This window comes from Nerophis ophidion, linkage group LG11 (assembly GCF_033978795.1).
Source record: "Nerophis ophidion isolate RoL-2023_Sa linkage group LG11, RoL_Noph_v1.0, whole genome shotgun sequence".
Taxonomy (NCBI): Eukaryota; Metazoa; Chordata; class Actinopteri; order Syngnathiformes; family Syngnathidae; genus Nerophis; species Nerophis ophidion.
Window position 1 is genome coordinate 16139791 of NC_084621.1, and position 17100 is coordinate 16156890.

At 39.6% G+C, this 17100-nt stretch overlaps 1 protein-coding gene across 3 annotated transcripts in view; it reads left to right on the plus strand.

Moving 5' to 3' along the window:
• dhdds (dehydrodolichyl diphosphate synthase) overlaps positions 1-17100 on the plus strand; it is a 31195-nt gene that overhangs the window by 5815 nt on the left and 8280 nt on the right. For all 3 annotated transcript variants that reach the window (XM_061915166.1, XM_061915167.1, XM_061915165.1), the window contains exons 4-8: positions 16-158; positions 3671-3787; positions 5468-5569; positions 7901-8015; positions 14841-14948. In XM_061915166.1, coding sequence (XP_061771150.1) covers positions 16-158; positions 3671-3787; positions 5468-5569; positions 7901-8015; positions 14841-14948 — 585 coding nt within the window. The remainder of the gene's footprint in view (positions 1-15; positions 159-3670; positions 3788-5467; positions 5570-7900; positions 8016-14840; positions 14949-17100) is intronic.

Below are 17100 nucleotides of genomic sequence, written 5' to 3' on the forward strand. Positions count from 1 at the left end.
TCTATCGCCTTTTAGACTCTTCGCTGGTGCAAGCAATTGAACATCCGAGAGGTGACCGTCTACGCTTTCAGCATCGAGAACTTCAAGCGCCCCAAAGATGAAGTGGACGGGCTGATGAACTTGGCCAGGCAGAAGTTTGAGAAACTTTTGGACGAGCGGTAAGTTTTTACTTACAAACCCCGTTTCCATATGAGTTAGGAAATTGTGTTGGATGTAAATGTAAACGGACTACCTTGATTTGCAAATCCTTGTCAACCCATATTCAGTTGAATGCACTGCAAAGACAAGATATTTGATGTTCAACTCATAAACTTTTTTTTTTTTGCAAATAATTAACTTAGAATTTCAACACGTGCCAAAGTAGTTGGGAAAGGGCATGTTCACCACTGTGTTACGTCACCTTTTCTTTTACAACACTCAATAAATGTTTGGGAACTGAGGAAACTAATTGTTGGAGCTTTGAAATTGGAATTCTTTCCCATTCTTGTTTTATGTAGACCTTCAGGCGTTCAGCAGTCCGGCGTCTCCGCTGTCGTATTTTACGCTTCATAATGCGCCACACATTTTCCATGGGAGACAGGTCTGGACTGCAGGCGGGCCAGGAAAATACCCGCACTCTTTTACTACGAAACCACGCTGTTGTAACACGTGGCTTGGCATTGTCTTGCTGAAATAAACAGGTGCGTCCATGAGAACGTTGCTTGGGGGACAACATATGTTGCTCCAAAACCTGTATGGACCATTCAGCATTAATGGTGCCTTCACAGATGTGTAAGTTACCCATGCCTTGGGCACTAATACTCCCCCATACCATCACAGATGCTGCCTTTTGAACTTTGCGCCTATAACAATCCGGATGGTTATTTCCCTCTTTGTTCCGGAGGACACCACGTCCACAGTTTCCGAATATGATTTGAAATGGGGACTCGTCAGACCACAGCACACATTTCCACTTTGCATCAGTCCAACTTAGATGAGCTCGGGCCCAGCATTACACCGTTTTAACTTGCACTTACAGATGTAGTGACCAACTATAGTTACTGACAGTGGTTTTATGAAGTGTTCCTGAGCCCATGTGATGATATCCTTTACACACTGATGTCGGTTTTTGATGCAGTACTGCCTGAGGGATCAACGGTTTGTAATATCGTCGCTTACGTGCAGTGATTTTTCCAGATTCTCTGAACCTTTTGATGATTTCACGGACCGTAGATGGTAAAATCCCTAAATTCCTTGCAATAGCTCGTTGAGAAATGTTGTTCTAAAACTGTTCGACAATTTGCTTACAAAGTGGTGACCCTCACCCCATCCTTGTTTGTTAATTACTTAGCATTTCATGGAAGCTGCTTTTATATCCAATCATGGAACCCACCCGTTCCCAATTAAACCGTCACACCTGTGGGATTTTCCAAATAAGTGTTTGATGAGCATTCCTCCACTTTATCAGTATGTATTGCCACCTTTCCCAACTTCTTTATCATGTGTTGCTGGCATCAAACTCTAAAGTTAATGATTATTTGCAACAAAAAAAAAATGTTTATCATTTTGAACATCAAATATGTTGTCTTTGTAGCATATTCAACTGAATATGGGTTGAAAATGATTTGCAAATCATTGTATTCTGTTTATATTTACATCTAACACAATTTCCCAACACTGATGACATTTATTAAACAGACAAGAAGCAAGGAATCATGCAGAGACAGAATTCAATTTGGCTCAATGAGGAGAGATGTATTGACCTGTACTCTTAGTTACAGATCCAACCTACGCTCTAAAGTAACAGTCCCACATGCTCCTCTAAATATTTGGGACGTCCCTGGTTACATCACTGAGGCTGCCTCTGAAAGAAGGGGGGTAATTTCAACAGCGCCAGTTAGACACAATATATGACTATTCATGAAATGCAAATGTGCTGACACTCGTGATATCGTCCTGTCTCTGCTCTGTCTGTGCCCAGGCACTCTATGTTCACCCTTGGCAGTCAGCAGGCTGGTTCTGGACACTAACACTGATACGAGACTATGTCCCTTTGCACAGATAGAAAACTACCACTTCAGCACAATTGATAATAACTATAGCAACTGCCTTTAAGCATAAGAGTTGTGTGAAAACTTACACATAATTATTCTAACGAGTGACACCGAATTATCCTTGTGGTTAGTCATATGCCGAGTCATACCAAAGACTATAAAAATTGGACCCATTACCTCCCTGCTTGACACTCCGTATCAATGGTTGGAATCGGGGGTTAAATCACCAAAAATGGTTCCCAGGCGCGGTCACTGCTGCTGCTCACTGCTGCCATCACCTCCCAGGGGGTCATCAAGGTTAATGGGTCAAATAGTGAGGACAAATTTCACTACACCTAGTGTGTGTGTGTGTGTGTGTGTGTGTGTGTGTGACAATCATGGGTACTTTAATTTCCACTGAAAAGGGTTTGTGTCATGTTTATCCTCCTCCAGAAACCATATTAAAACAAAACATATATTTTCCACAATATAAACAGCGTGTCTGCCCAATGACGTTATAACTGTAGAATGATCGAGGGCAAGTTCTTGGTTTCTTATGTGGGTTTATTGTTAGGCAGTTTAATTAACGTCCTCCCAGCACGGTAACAACACACAACAACAGCAGTCACGTTTTCGTCTACCATAAAGCAGTTCAGTTCGTCTGCCGTAAACAGCAATGTTGTGACACTCTTAAACAGGACAATACTGCCATCTACTGTACATGCATATGTGACAATAACATCTACGGCTTTTAGAGTGTGCAGTGCACAACTTCGCACACAACAAGGAGACAAAGCAGAAGAACAAGGAAGATACAGCATGTTCAGCATGGTTAGAAAAATAGTGACAGAGAATAGAACAAGGTGGGACAATTCAACCCTTAACTCAACAATGAGTAGATGAGTGTTGTGTGTGTGTGTATGTGTGTAAATAAATGAACACTGAAATTCAAGTATTTCTCTTATATATATATATATATGAGAAATACAAAACATAAATATAAGAGAAATACTTGGGGTGGATCGCTCGTCTGTGCATTGGTTGGGGACGTCTCAGCAGCGCATATATATATATATATATATATATATATATATATAAATAATATATATATATATATAATTTAATGTTTTTAGTCTAAAACGTCTATGGAAAAATGAACCTTGTTAGATATTATTATCCGTCAGTCTACCAGAGGGCAGCTGTGGCTATAAATGTGGCTTACCACCACCAGGTGTGAATGAATGATGGGTTCTTACTTCTTTGTGAGCGCGTTGAGTATCTAATAATAGAAAATCGCTATATCAAATTGATTCCATTATTATTATTTTCATTATGATTAAAAATGAATAAACGTCCAGTGCTCTTCTGCAGTTAAGTCAATGTCCATGTGTTTTATGAGGAAACAGTGCTTCAGAAGTGAAGTGTTCACTCTTAGGTCTGATGACCATGCAGCATATGATCATCATCAGTTGTGCTCGTGCTCATGCTCATGAATGAAAGAGTTGTGGACTTCTGCACTGTAATGCCCGGACTGAATGTACAAATGCAGACAAGCATGTTTCTGCTGACATGTGCAAATGTTGCAGGTTGCAGTCGTCCTCCCTTCTTCTTCTTCTTCTTCTTTTCAAATCTTTGTGTGTCTCATCGTCTGCCTGCAGGGAGAAGCTGGAGAAGCACGGCGTTTGCATCCGGGTGCTGGGCGACTTGAACCTGCTGCCGCCGGACCTCCAGCAGGTCATCGCCAAAGCCGTGCTCTCGACCAGAGCTCACAATAAGTACACAGATTCTCCTTCACATTCACGTAGTCTCTGCTTTTCTTCTACAGTTGTGATCAAAATTATTCAACCCCCACACAATTTTGGTGTTTTAGCAAGTTTGACATTTATTCCGTATTTTGTTGATAGTCATATCAAATACAGATGCATTAAATAGACAAATGCTACTTGAATTACAACATTATATTTTGTAACATACCAAACAGTGTCATTTCTCTTAATATCTCATTGACAAAGTTATTCAACCCCTTGAAGATCATAACTTTTAAGAACAGAATTTGAATAAGGTCTTTTCAATCAGCTGTTGAAAACACCTGTACATGTGATTAAAACCATAACGAGCAACAATTAAACTGATTGAAAAAGACTGTGACGCTCAGCTTCTTGTAGATGGTCAATGGTGTATTTGCAACATGGTGAAGTCCAGGGAGTGGTCAAAGAAGTCAAGAGAGGAGGTAATTTCTCTTCATAAGAAAGGGTATAGATATAAGAAAATAGCAAAGACATTACACATTCCAAGAGACACAGTTGGGAGCATAATTCGCAAGTTTAAAGCTAAAGGCACAGTGGAAACACTACCTGGGCGTGGTAGAAAGAGGATGCTGTGTGTGTACAGTGGTGAAAAACCCCCGGGTAACAGTTGAGGAACTACAACAGGACATACCAGAGGGCGGAACGCAGGTTTCGTCCCAGACAATAAGGCGCGCACTACGAGATGAAGGCCTCCATGCCAGAATTCCCAGGCGCACCCCACTTCTGACTACCAGGCACAAGAGAAATAGACTCCAGTATGCCAAAAATCATTTGGACAAACCCCAAAGGTTTTGGGAAACTGTTCTATGGAGTGATGAGACAAAACTGGAACTCTTTGGGCCTATGAATCAACGTTCTGTCTGGAGGAGAAAAACTGAATCTTACAAAGAGAAGAACACCTTTCCTACTGTTAAGCATGGTGGGGGGTCAATCATGCTCTGGGGCTGTTTCTCTGCCTCAGGTACCGGGAATCTCCAGCGCGTTAAAGGCATTACGAATTCTATTTCCTAGCAGGATATATTAGCTGCAAAAGTCATGAAGTCAGTGACGAAGCTGAGGCTTGGGAGACGTTGGACCTTCCAACAGGACAAGGATCCCAAACATACCTCCAAATCAACATCAGAGTGGTTGCAGAAGAAGGGCTGGAAGACTCTGGAGAGGCCTTCACAGTGGCCAGACCTAAATCCTCTAGAAAAGCTGTGGTGGGACTTGAAGAAGGCAGTTGCAGCACACAAGCCCAAGAATATGAATGAACTGGAGGCCTTTGCCCAAGAGGAATGGGCTAAAATACCTGTAGATGGTTGCAAGAAGCTTGTGTCCGCTTATGTATCACCTTTGAAGGATGTAACTACTGCCAAAGGGTGTTCTACTAAGTACTAAAGATGCATGGAACTAGGGGGTTGAATCATTTTGTCAATGAGATATTAAGAAAAATGTCCTTTTCTGGTATTTTGTAAAATACAGTGTTACAATTTAAGTTGCATTTGTCTATTTGACACATCTTTATTTGATATGACCATAAACAAAATACGGAATAAATGTCCAACTTGCTAAAACACCAAAATTGTGTGGGGGTTGAATAATTTCGATCACAACTGTATGCTTGACTGTTAAAAGTGATGGCCCTTTTTTTTTTCTTTTTTGCAGGTGTTTCTTGAACGTGTGTTTTGCCTACACGTCGCGGTATGAAATAACCAATGCGGTGAGAGAGATGGCGTGGGGGGTGGAGCAAGGACTGATTAAAGCCAGGTAAAGCACAAACACTTCAGATTTTGAGTGAGTTTTGTGCACTTGAACTTCACACTGCAAAAACTGAAATATAAGTAAGATTAAATATCTGAAATAAGGGTGATATTTTCTTATTTTCTGTCTGATAAGATAGTTCAGGGGTCACCAACGCGGTCGCCCGTAAGCACCAGATGAGTCGCCCGGTGGCCTGTTCTAAAAGTAGCTCAAATAGCAGCACTTACCAGTGAGCTGCCTCTATTTAAAAAAAAAAAATGTATTTGCTCGCTTTGCTCGACATTTTTAATTCTGAGAGGGACAAAACTCAAATAGAATTTTAAAATCCAAGAAAATATTTTAAAGACTTGGTCTTGACTTGTTTGTATAAATTCATTCATTTTTTTTACTTTGTTACTTATAACTTTCAGAAAGACACTTTTAGAGAAAAAATACAACCTTAAAAATGATTTTAGGATTTTTAAACACATATACCTTTTTACCTTTTAAATTCCTTCCTCTTCTTTCCTGACAATTTAAATCAATGTTCAAGTAAATACATTTTTCTTATTGTAAAATATAATAAAACATTTTTTATTTAATTCTTCATTTTAGCTTCTGTTTTTTCGACAAAGAATATTTGTGAAATATTTATTCAAACTTATTATGATTAAAATTTAAAAAAAATTATTCTGGCAAATCTAGAAAATCTGTAGAGTCAAATTCAAATCTTATTTCAAAGTCTTTTGAATTTCTTTTAACATTTTTGTTCTGGAAATTCTAGAAGAAATAATGATTTGTCTTTGTTAGAAATATAGCTTGGTCCAATTTGTTATATATTCTAACAAAGTGCAGATTGGATTTTAACCTATTTAAAACATGTATTCCAAATTCTAAAATTAATCTTAATCAGGAAAAATTACTAATGAAGTTCCATAAATTATTTTTTTAATTTTTTCAAAAAGATTCGAATTAGCTAGTTTTTCATATTTTTTCCTGTTTTCTACTCTTTTAAACCGACCAATTAAGTGTTTTTTTTTTTCATCATTTATCCTCGACAAAAAACTTTCCGTAAAAGGAAAAAAAATGAACGACGTAATGACAGACAGAAATACCCATTTTTTTTTATATATATAGATTTATTTATTAAAGGTAAATTGAGCAAATTGGCTATTTCAGGCAATTTATTTAAGTGTGTATCAAACTGGTAGCCCTTCGCATTAATAAGTACCCAAGAAGTAGCTCTTGGTTTCAAAAAGGTTGTTGACCCCTGTGCTATATGCTACTGTTGTAGCTATTAAAATGGATCATTTCATCGTTGGCGGTAACATATAAAAACTGACAAGGGCTGAACAAAAATGGCACCGAAAAGGAAATCATGTACTGCAGAATACAAGCTGGACGTAGTGAAATATGCAGCAAAAAACGACAAGAGGAAGCGGCGCATACCTTTGGAGTTGGCAGAGTTGTTTAGAAGCGACATCGAGGAAGAAGATTTCATGGGATTTATGGATTAGGAGTGACAAATTGTTTGGTAAACGTATGTCATGTTCTATATGTTATAGTTATTTGAATGACTCTTACCATAATATGTTAGGTTAACATAGCAGGCACCTTCTCAGTTGGTTATTTATGCCTCATATAACGTACACTTATTCAGCCTGTTGTTCACTATTCTTTATTTATTTAAAATTGCCTTTCAAATGTCTATTCTTGGTGTTGGATTTTATCAAATAAATTTCCCCCAAAAATGCGACTTATATTTGTTTTTTTCCTTCTTTATTATACATTTTCGGCCGGTGCGACTTATAATCCGAAAAATTCGGTACTAAAGGTTTTAAGTGTTGTACGATCATCCATCCATCCATCCATCTTCTTCCGCTTATCCGAGGTCGGGTCGTGGGGGCAACAGCCTAAGCAGGGAAACCCAGACTTTGTACGATCATACAAATGTTGTATTACATTTTCTTCTAAGGATATATTTCTCCTCTTTTGTTAAGAACAATTGTTGTACATTCTTGGCCGGCAGGTTATTGTTTGCTTTGTGCATCATTTTAAATGTTTGCAAATGTACCAAATCGTTCAATTTCAGTATTTGTGATTCAATAAAGTGTTTGTATGTTCTCTATATCCAACATGATGTATTATTTTAATTGATCTTTTTTGTAGCACAGTTAGTGAACGAAATGTACTTTTGTAGTGGTTTCTCCATATTTGTGCACAATAACTCAGATATGTAACACCTTGTGAGCAGTAGAGAATATGAAGTGGTCCAGAACATGTTTTGCTTTATTCCTTATTGACCTGTTTCTTTCTACTTGATGTTGTGTAACTAAACGTTGGTATGTTTGTGCTCAGCGACGTGTCCGAGGCGCTGCTGAGCGAGTGTCTGTACAGCAACAGTTCTCCCAATCCCGACCTTCTCATACGAACGTCAGGCGAGGTGCGCCTCAGTGACTTCCTCCTTTGGCAGGTGAGGAAGACAAAGCAAGCTGTGTTCCCTCTCAGGTGCGCGCCTGCGCAATTGTGCACTGCTCACCCGCCCTCTGCGCACAGCAAATCTATGCTGTGCACAAATTAAAATCCCATCTGAAGTTTAAACTAAATAAGCAGGTAACCATTTATTCTGTATGATTTTGCAATACAACTGAGTAAGAGGTGACATCAAGTGGCCACAACAGAGAAAACAATGTTGAATTACAAACCCCGTTTCCATATGAGTTGGGGAAATTGTGCTAGATGTAAATATAAACGGAATACAATGATTATTGTATTCAGTTGAATACACTACAAATACAAGATATTTGATGTTCAAACTCATAAACTTAATTATTTGCGAAAAAAACAACAACTTAGAATTTCATGGCTGCAACACGTGCCAAAATAGTTGGGAAAGGGCATGTTCACCACTGTGTTACATCACCTTTTCTTTTAACAACACTCAATAAACGTTTGGGAACTGGGGAAACTAATTGTTGAAGCTTTGAAAGTGGAATTCTTTCCCATTCTTGTTTTATGTAGAGCTTCAGTCGTTCAACAGTCCGGGGTCTCCGCTGTCCTATTTTACGCATCACAATGCGCCACACATTTTCAATGGGAGACAGGTATGGACTGCAGGCGGGCCAGGAAAGTACCCGCACTCTTTTTTTACGAAGCCACGCTGTTGTAACATGTGGCTTGGCATTGTCTTGCTGAAATAAGCAGGGGCGTCCATGATAACGTTACTTGGGTGACAACATATGTTGCTCCAAAACCTGTATGGACCTTTCAGCATTATGGGGCCTTCTCAGATCAATCAATCAATCAATGTTTATTTATATAGCCCTAAATCACAAATGTCTCAAAGGACTGTACAAACCACTACGACTACGACATCCTCGGAAGAACTCACATAAGGGCAAGGAAAACTCACACCCAGTAGGACGCCAGTGACAATGATGACTATGAGAAACCTTGGAGAGGACCTCAAATGTGGGCAAACCCTCCCTCTAGGGGATCGAAAGCAATGGATGTCGAGCGGGTCTAAGATGATACTGTGAAAGTTCAATCCATTATGGATCCAACACAGCCGCGAGAGTTCAGTTCAAAACGGATCCAAGAAAGTAGAAAGAGTCTCGTCCACAGGAAACCATCCCAAGCGGAGGCGGATCAGCATCGTAGAGATGTCCCCAACCGATACACAGGCGAGCGGTCCATCCTGGGTCTCGACTCTGGACAGCCAGTACTTCATCCATGGTCATCAGACCGGACCCCCTCCACAAGGGAGGGGGGGACAGGAGAAAAAGAAAAGAAGCGGCAGATCAACTGGTCTAAAAAGGAGGTCTATTTAAAGGCTAGAGTATACAAATGAGTTTTAAGGTGAGAATTAAATGCTTCTACTGAGGTAGCATCTCGAACTGTTACCGGGAGGGCATTCCAGAGTACTGGAGCCCGAACGGAAAACGCTCTATAGCCCGCAGACTTTTTTGGGGGCTTTAGGAATCACTAATAAGCCGGAGTCCTTTGAACGCAGATTTCTTGCCGGGATATATGGTACAATACAATCGGCAAGATAGGATGGAGCTAGACCGTATAGTATTTTATACCTAAGTAGTAAAACCTTAAAGTCATATCTTAAGTGCACAGGAAGCCAGTGCATTTGAGCCAGTATAGGCGTAATATGATCAAACTTTCTTGTAGATGTGTGAGTTACCCATGCCTTGGGCACTAATACACCCCCATACCATCACAGATGCTGGCTTTTGAACTTTGCGCCTATAACAATCCGAATGGTTATTTTCCTCTTTGTTCCAGAGGACAGCACGTCCTCTTTTTCCAAATATAATTTTAAATGTGGACTCGTCAGACCACAGAACACCTTTCCACTTTGCATCAGTCCATCTTAGATGAGCTCGGGCCCAGCGAATTCAGCGGCGTTCTTTGGTGTTGTTGCATAGCAGAGTTTTAACTTGCACTTACAGATGTAGCGACCAACTGTAGTTACTGACAGTGGTTTTATGAAGTGTTCCTGAGCCCATGTGGTGATATCCTTTACACACTGTCTGTTTTTGATGCAGTACCGCCTGAGGGATCAACAGTCCGTAATATCATCGCTTACGTGCTGTGATTTCTCCAGATTCTCTGAACCTTTTGATGATTTTACGGACCGTAGATGGTAAAATCCCTAAATTCCTTGCAATAGCTTGTTGAGAAATGTTGTTCTAAAACTGTTCGACAATTTGCTTACAAATTGGTGACCCTCGCCCCATCCTTGTTTATGAATTACTTAGCATTTCATGGAAGCTGCTTTTATACCCAATCATGGCACCCACCTGTTCCCAATTAGCCTGCACACCTGTGGGATGTTCCAAATAAGTGTTTAATGAGAATTTCTCAACCTTATCATTATTTATTGCCACCTTTCCCAATTTCTTTGTCACGATTTGCTGGCAGCAAATCCTAAAGTTAATGGTTATTTGCAAAAAAAATGTTTATCAGTTTGAACATCAAATGTGTTGTCTTTGTAGCATATTCAACTGAATATGGGTTAAAAATTATTTGCAAATCATTGTATTTTGTTTATATTTACATCTAACACAATTTACCAACTCATATGGAAATGGGGTTTGTACATAAGTAGTAACAGGTACATTCATAACATGTAATATTCACTTATTTTAAGCATATGACAATGTATTAATTTCACAGACCCATCACAACGTTCGCCTTTCCCTTCAACACCACCGCTAGTGTGCACCATGCATTAGCATCATGTGGCAGTATTGCTAAGGGCTGAACACGATAAACAAACTACGAACATAATAACAACAATCACTTAATGTACTATGTCTACTCTCACTGGGAGGCCGACTGATTGGATTTTCATATCTTCACGTTTAGATGAAGAATTAATAATCCTCCCGAATGGAAGAAAAAAACAAGATGCTGCAAACAAAAGTGTTTTTGAGTCTTTCTCACCCTCTTTGGGTGTAAGTTGGATGTCAAAGTTAACCAACTACTCTGTTTATGGCCACATCCTTCCTTCTAGAATAAACTTTTACCAGCTCAAAGGCGAGAGAGGAGCTCCCCAGCTCAGTATGTCAATATAAGTACCAATGATTATCCTCTGAATTTGTCCCATCACCCCCACCCCCTGGGAGGTGAGGAGAGCAGTGAGCAGCAGCATAAGCTAGTAACCGCTCTGATCACGGCGTCGCTCAAAATAGTTTCTAGACGTTAGCGCTTATAATAACAAAATTGCTAACACTTGCGTAATATTCCGCTCACAAAACATAAAAGGAGTTTTGCAAGTGCTTTTTGGCTGTTTTTCTAAAGGGCGGCATAGAGTTCTCCCATTCGCTGCATTGATAGCCACCTCATACTTGCTGTTTTTTTACAAATTACAATGCAAAAAAAACATAGGGCTTGTAGATGTTGGGGAACATTCCCTAAAATGTACAGTTTTCCTTTAAGTCTTAAGTTTATCTAATTTTACTAACTAGTTTACTTTCTATTGACGACATATATTAAACAGTTTCTGTACAGTAGGTCACAGCTTTATGGGTTATGGGTTACACTTGTATAGTGTTTTTCTACTTTTAAGGTACTCAAAGCGCTTTGACACTATTTCCACATTCGTGATGGCGACCACGACTCATCAGGAGCAGGGGTGTTCTTGCTCAAGAGCACAACAAACGTTAAAGTTAAAGTACCAATTATGTGTCACACACACACTAGGTGTGACAAAATTATTCTCTGCGTTTACCCATCACCCTTAATGACCCCCTGGGAGGTGAGGGGAGCAGTGGGCAGCAGCTGTGGCCACGCCCAGGAATAATTTTTGGTCATTTAACCCCCAATTCCAACACTTGACGCTGAGTGCCAAGCAGGGAAGTATTGGGTCCCATTTTTATAGTCTTTGGTATGACTCGGTGGGGGTTTGAACTCACGACCTACCCATCTCAGGGCGGGCACGAACCACGAGGCAACTGCGTGGGTCACGAGGCTACTGAGTAGGTAGTAGTCATGACTAGGATGGTGAAAGCTGGGGATCGAACCAGAAACCCTCAACTTGCTGGGACAAATCTACCAACTGAGCCACGCCCTCCCTTTTCACAAGGGTTCAAATCTAACTAATGGATACGTCCAAGAAAAGTGTTCAAATAACTATTTGTGTTATAATCTGCCTGTCACTGTTACTAAAGGAATGTAGAATGCTGTTTTGCATGTTAAGACACATCAAGTTTTTCGTAGTGTACTTGCAAAACATGCAGTTACTGGAACATCACATCTTGTCAAAGCTTCTTCCTGCTAGAAAACGTTGAGGAAATTGACTTGCGAGACAGCACCCTCTGCTGGATTTATAGCTGCACTATAATTCCAGCCCTCCATAGCACCATTAAAGAGCTTGTAGTCAGAGGATGTTAGCAACAATTCCACGGATTCCTAGGAGTCACTCTCTTTCCAATGTAAGCATTATGACCTAACAACTCGCAGATCAGCTTTGTGTTTTGTCAAATAGCTATCCTTGACTATATATTTTATTGTAACAACAACATAACTGCAAACTGTCAGTTGCTTCTCTTGGACTGCTTTAGTGTACAGTACAGGCCAAACGTTTCCTCTTTACATTGTAGATTGTCACATTGACTTCTCCGCCTTCAATTATCTCCATATTTTAAAGGCATCCCCGATACAAATCCTGGTTTTGTTCCTGGCTTTGTCATGAATAAGTTGAGAATGGTAACTTTTACATGTACCGGTACTAAGGTCTGACATGTTTAGTAACTTTACCAGTGGCAGTAGCCAGACCAAGATGGCAACCTGGATGTGACACACACACAGACTTTCTAATTAGTCAAACAGTGGTGGGCAGGGTATCAAAATGAAAACAACAATATTTCGGGGCTGTAAATCTAAATTTGAAATTAGCATATGAACTACTGTTATCAGTATAGAGGTATTGGTAAAAGAACATGATTAATGCCTATTGACATAAAAACCCTGTTTCCATATGAGTTGGGAAATTGTGTTAGATGTAAATAAAAACAGAATACAATGATTTGCAAATCATTTTCAACCCATATTCAGTTGAATATGCTACAAAGACAACATGTTTGATGTTCAAACTGATAAACATTTTTTTTTTGCAAATAACCATTAACTTTACAATTTGATGCCGGCAACATGTGACAAAGAAGTTGGGAAAAGTGGTAATAAATGCTGATAAAGTTGAGGAATTCTCATCAAACACTTATTTGGAACACCCCACAGGTGTACAGGCTAATTGGGAACAGGTGGGTGCCATGATTGGGTATAAAAACAGCTTCCCAAAAAAGTTTCAGTCTTTCACAAGAAAGGATGGGGCGAGGTACACCCCTTTGTCCACAACTGTGTGAGCAAATAGTCAAACAGTTTAAGAACACATTTCTCAGAGTGCAATTGCAAGAAATTTATGGATTTCAACATCTACGTACCATAATATCATCAAAAGGTTCAGAGAATCTGGAGAAATCACTCCACGTAAGCGGCATGGCCGGAAACCAACATTGAATGACCGTGACCTTCGATCCCTCAGACGGCACTGTATCAAAAACCCACATCAATCTCCAAAAGATTTTACCACGTGCTCAGGAACACTTCAGAAAACCACTGTCACTAAATACAGTTGGTCGCTACATCTGTAAGTGCAAGTTAAAGCTCTACTTTGCAAAGCGAAAACCATTCATCAACAACATCCAGAAACGCCACCGGCTTCTCTGGACCCAAGATCATCTAAGATGGACTGATGCACAGTGGAAAAGTGTTCCGTGGTCTGACGAGTCCACATTTGAAATTGTTTTTGGAAATATTCGACATCGTGTTGTCCGGACCAAAGGGGAAGCGAACCATCCAGACTGTTATCGACCCAAAGTTCAAAAGCCAGCCTGTGTGATGGTATGGGGGTGCATTAGTGCCCAAGGCTTGGGTAACTTACACATCTGTGAAGGCACCATTAATGCTGAAAGGTACATACAGGTTTTGGAACAACATATGCTGCCATCTAAGCGCCGTCTTTTTCATGGATGCCCCTGCTTATTTCCGCAAGACAATGCCAAGCCACATTCAGCACGTGTTACAACAGAGTGGCTTCGTAAAAAAAAAAAGAAAAAGAGTGCAGGTACTTTCCTGGCCCACCTGCAGTCCAGACCTGTCTCCCATGGAAAATGTGTGGCGCGTTATGAAGCGTAAAATATGACAGCGGAGACCCCGGACTGTTGAACGACTGAAGCTCCACATAAAACAAGAATGGGAAAGAATTCCACTTTCAAAGCTTCAACAATTAGTTTCCTCAGTTCCCAAACGTTTATTGAGTGTTGTTAAAAGAAAAAGTGATGTAACAGAGTGGTGAACATGCCCTTTCCCAACTACTTTGGCACGTGTTGCACCCATGAAATTCTAAGTTAATCATTATTTCCCCCCAAAAAATGAAGTTTGAGTTTGAACATCAAAAATCTTGTCTTTGTAGTGCATTCAACTGAATATGGGTTGAAAATGATTTGCAAATCATTGTATTCCGTTTATATTTACATCTAACACAATTTCCCATTTTATATGGAAACGGTGTTTGTATTTAATGATGACTTGACGTGACATTATTACATGTGGCTCCTTTTAAAGTTTGGATTGAAATGTGTCATCAATATAATCAACATTTTTATCAGTGGGATGATCAAATTAATGAATTACACAACAGTACTAATGACAAGGAACGATACTCTTGTTACATCGTTTCCTGTAGGACTTTCCTAACTTTTTATTCTTCTCCTTTCCCCGGCAGACGTCCCACTCGTGTTTAGTGTTCCAGTCGGTGCTGTGGCCCGAGTATTCCTTCTGGAACTTATGTGAAGCCATCCTGCAGTATCAAGTCAACCACCAGTCCATCCAGGTAAGGCTTTACTCCAGGCTGCTTTTCTTGCAGACCACCAGAGCATTCACTTGTAAAGGGGAACTGCATGTTTTTGGAGGTGTGCCTATTATTTACAATCCTTACGTAAAACAGGAACACATGTTTGTCTTTTTGTTAATGCATTCTAAACTGTAAATAAGGATTAGCAAAAGTCAGCTATCAATGGACTCTATTCCACCTACACTGAGGCGCATTCATTTCACAGACTCCTCACAATGTCTGCTTTTCCCTTCAACAGTAACCCGTTTTGGGACAAATGATGATTCAAGACCTTATATGTTTGAGTAGGGTTGGGTACTGTTCACATATGCATCGATATCAGTACTCAACGGTACCAATTTTCTGTACTGTTGAGGGCATGTGGTAAAAAATTGTTATTTGAGAGAAACCTTAAACATGTTCATTTATGAAATATTAAATGTATCAAAACTATTTGTATACCGTATTTCCTTGAATTGCCGCCGGGTATATAGTATGCGCCTGCCTAGAATTACTGCCGGGTCAAACTCGTTTCGCAAAATATTATTTTTATTAGCGCATGTCTAGAATTTCCGCCGGGTCAAACTCGTTTTGCCAAATGATTAGCATATGTCTAGAATTTCCGCCGGGTCAAACTCGTCACGTCACGAGTGACACTTCACCTGTCATCATTTTCAAAATGGAGGAGGCTGATTTCAATCATTTGAAATCGCATAAAGGGAAGAAGATTAAGAGCTATTCAGTAGGATTTAAGGTCCAAGCTATTGAATATGCTAAAAAGAACAGTAAGCAGCTAAGTTTGATTAATATACCGTAGCTGTGTGTGTCAAATATGAGTCATTAAATGACTCCCGCCTCCTGGTGGTAGAGGGCGCTAGTGATCCTTCTTGCGACTACTCGGCTGCAGAAGAAGTGACAACAAGCAGCAAGTGTGAGCAGCGATCGTTTATTTTTTCCTCTCGCTTGCACTTTTAACATGGAGGATTACTAATATATATCTAAAATATAACAGTTTTCTAAACTGGACTTTCAGTCGAAGCAGGAGGTAATAAAGGAAGATCTCCATCGAGACAGAGAGACTTTTAAAACTGAAGAAAGATAAGGAAGACTTCTATAAACAAGTTATCGATACTTTTGATCAGAAGGAGCTGCGCATGGGCTTCAATTATAAGTAAAGGTAAGACCATAATAATGCTTTTTTTTATTAAATGTGCTTTTCATGATAGTATCCGTAAATCACACTCAAATTTATAAGTGCAGGCCTAAATTTACCGCATGCCTTTGGTAAGCGCCGGAGTGAGACGAGGTTTTAAAATAATTGGCGCATGCTTGCCTTTACCGCATGCCTTTGGTAAACGCCGGAGTGAGAAGAGTTTTTAAATTAATTAGCGCCTCGGCGACAATTCAAGGAAATACGGTAGTTTTTTTATTGAATGGATCCCCATTAGCTGACACCAAGGCGACTGCTAGTCTTCCTGGGGTCAATATCGGAGCATGCAAAATATAAATACAAAGAATACATGCACTACTAAACATTATACAAAAGGAAAATAAGACAAAAAATAAGGATAAAAAAGCTAGTTAAACCCAGTATTAAAAATTCAGGTCATATGGGCAGCTGCAATAGGTCTATCTTCAAAGCTGTCTTGAATGACAATTTACTTTGTGAGAGATTAATGTGAGATGGCCACCATTTCCAGAATGATATACATCTATACATGACTATGTATAGTTAAATGTTTGCAATTCTTCAACATAAAAACACTTAACGACAACAGTTTTCTTAGTATTGCACAAAATAAAACCTGGCTCTATGTACTCTTTTCTTTTTCCATCTGAGAAATATGTGCTGAGTGTCCATGGAGGCAATTAGGTTAAAAACAAATGAGCAAAAAAAATGATAGAGTAAAAATAAAGACCAATTGAATGTGTTTCAAAAATATTAAACTCCTAATGAAAGTGAACATTAACATTACAAAGTACAGTACGAGGAACACAAATGATGGTGCAAGTTAAGGTATTGGAAGTTCAAATGTTTTCCTCAAGTGCTAGCAAGTCTAATTGCTAATTAGAGCAGACGTTTGGTTGATTGATTGAAACTTTTATTAGTAGATAGCACAGTACAGTACATATTCCGTACAATTGACCACTA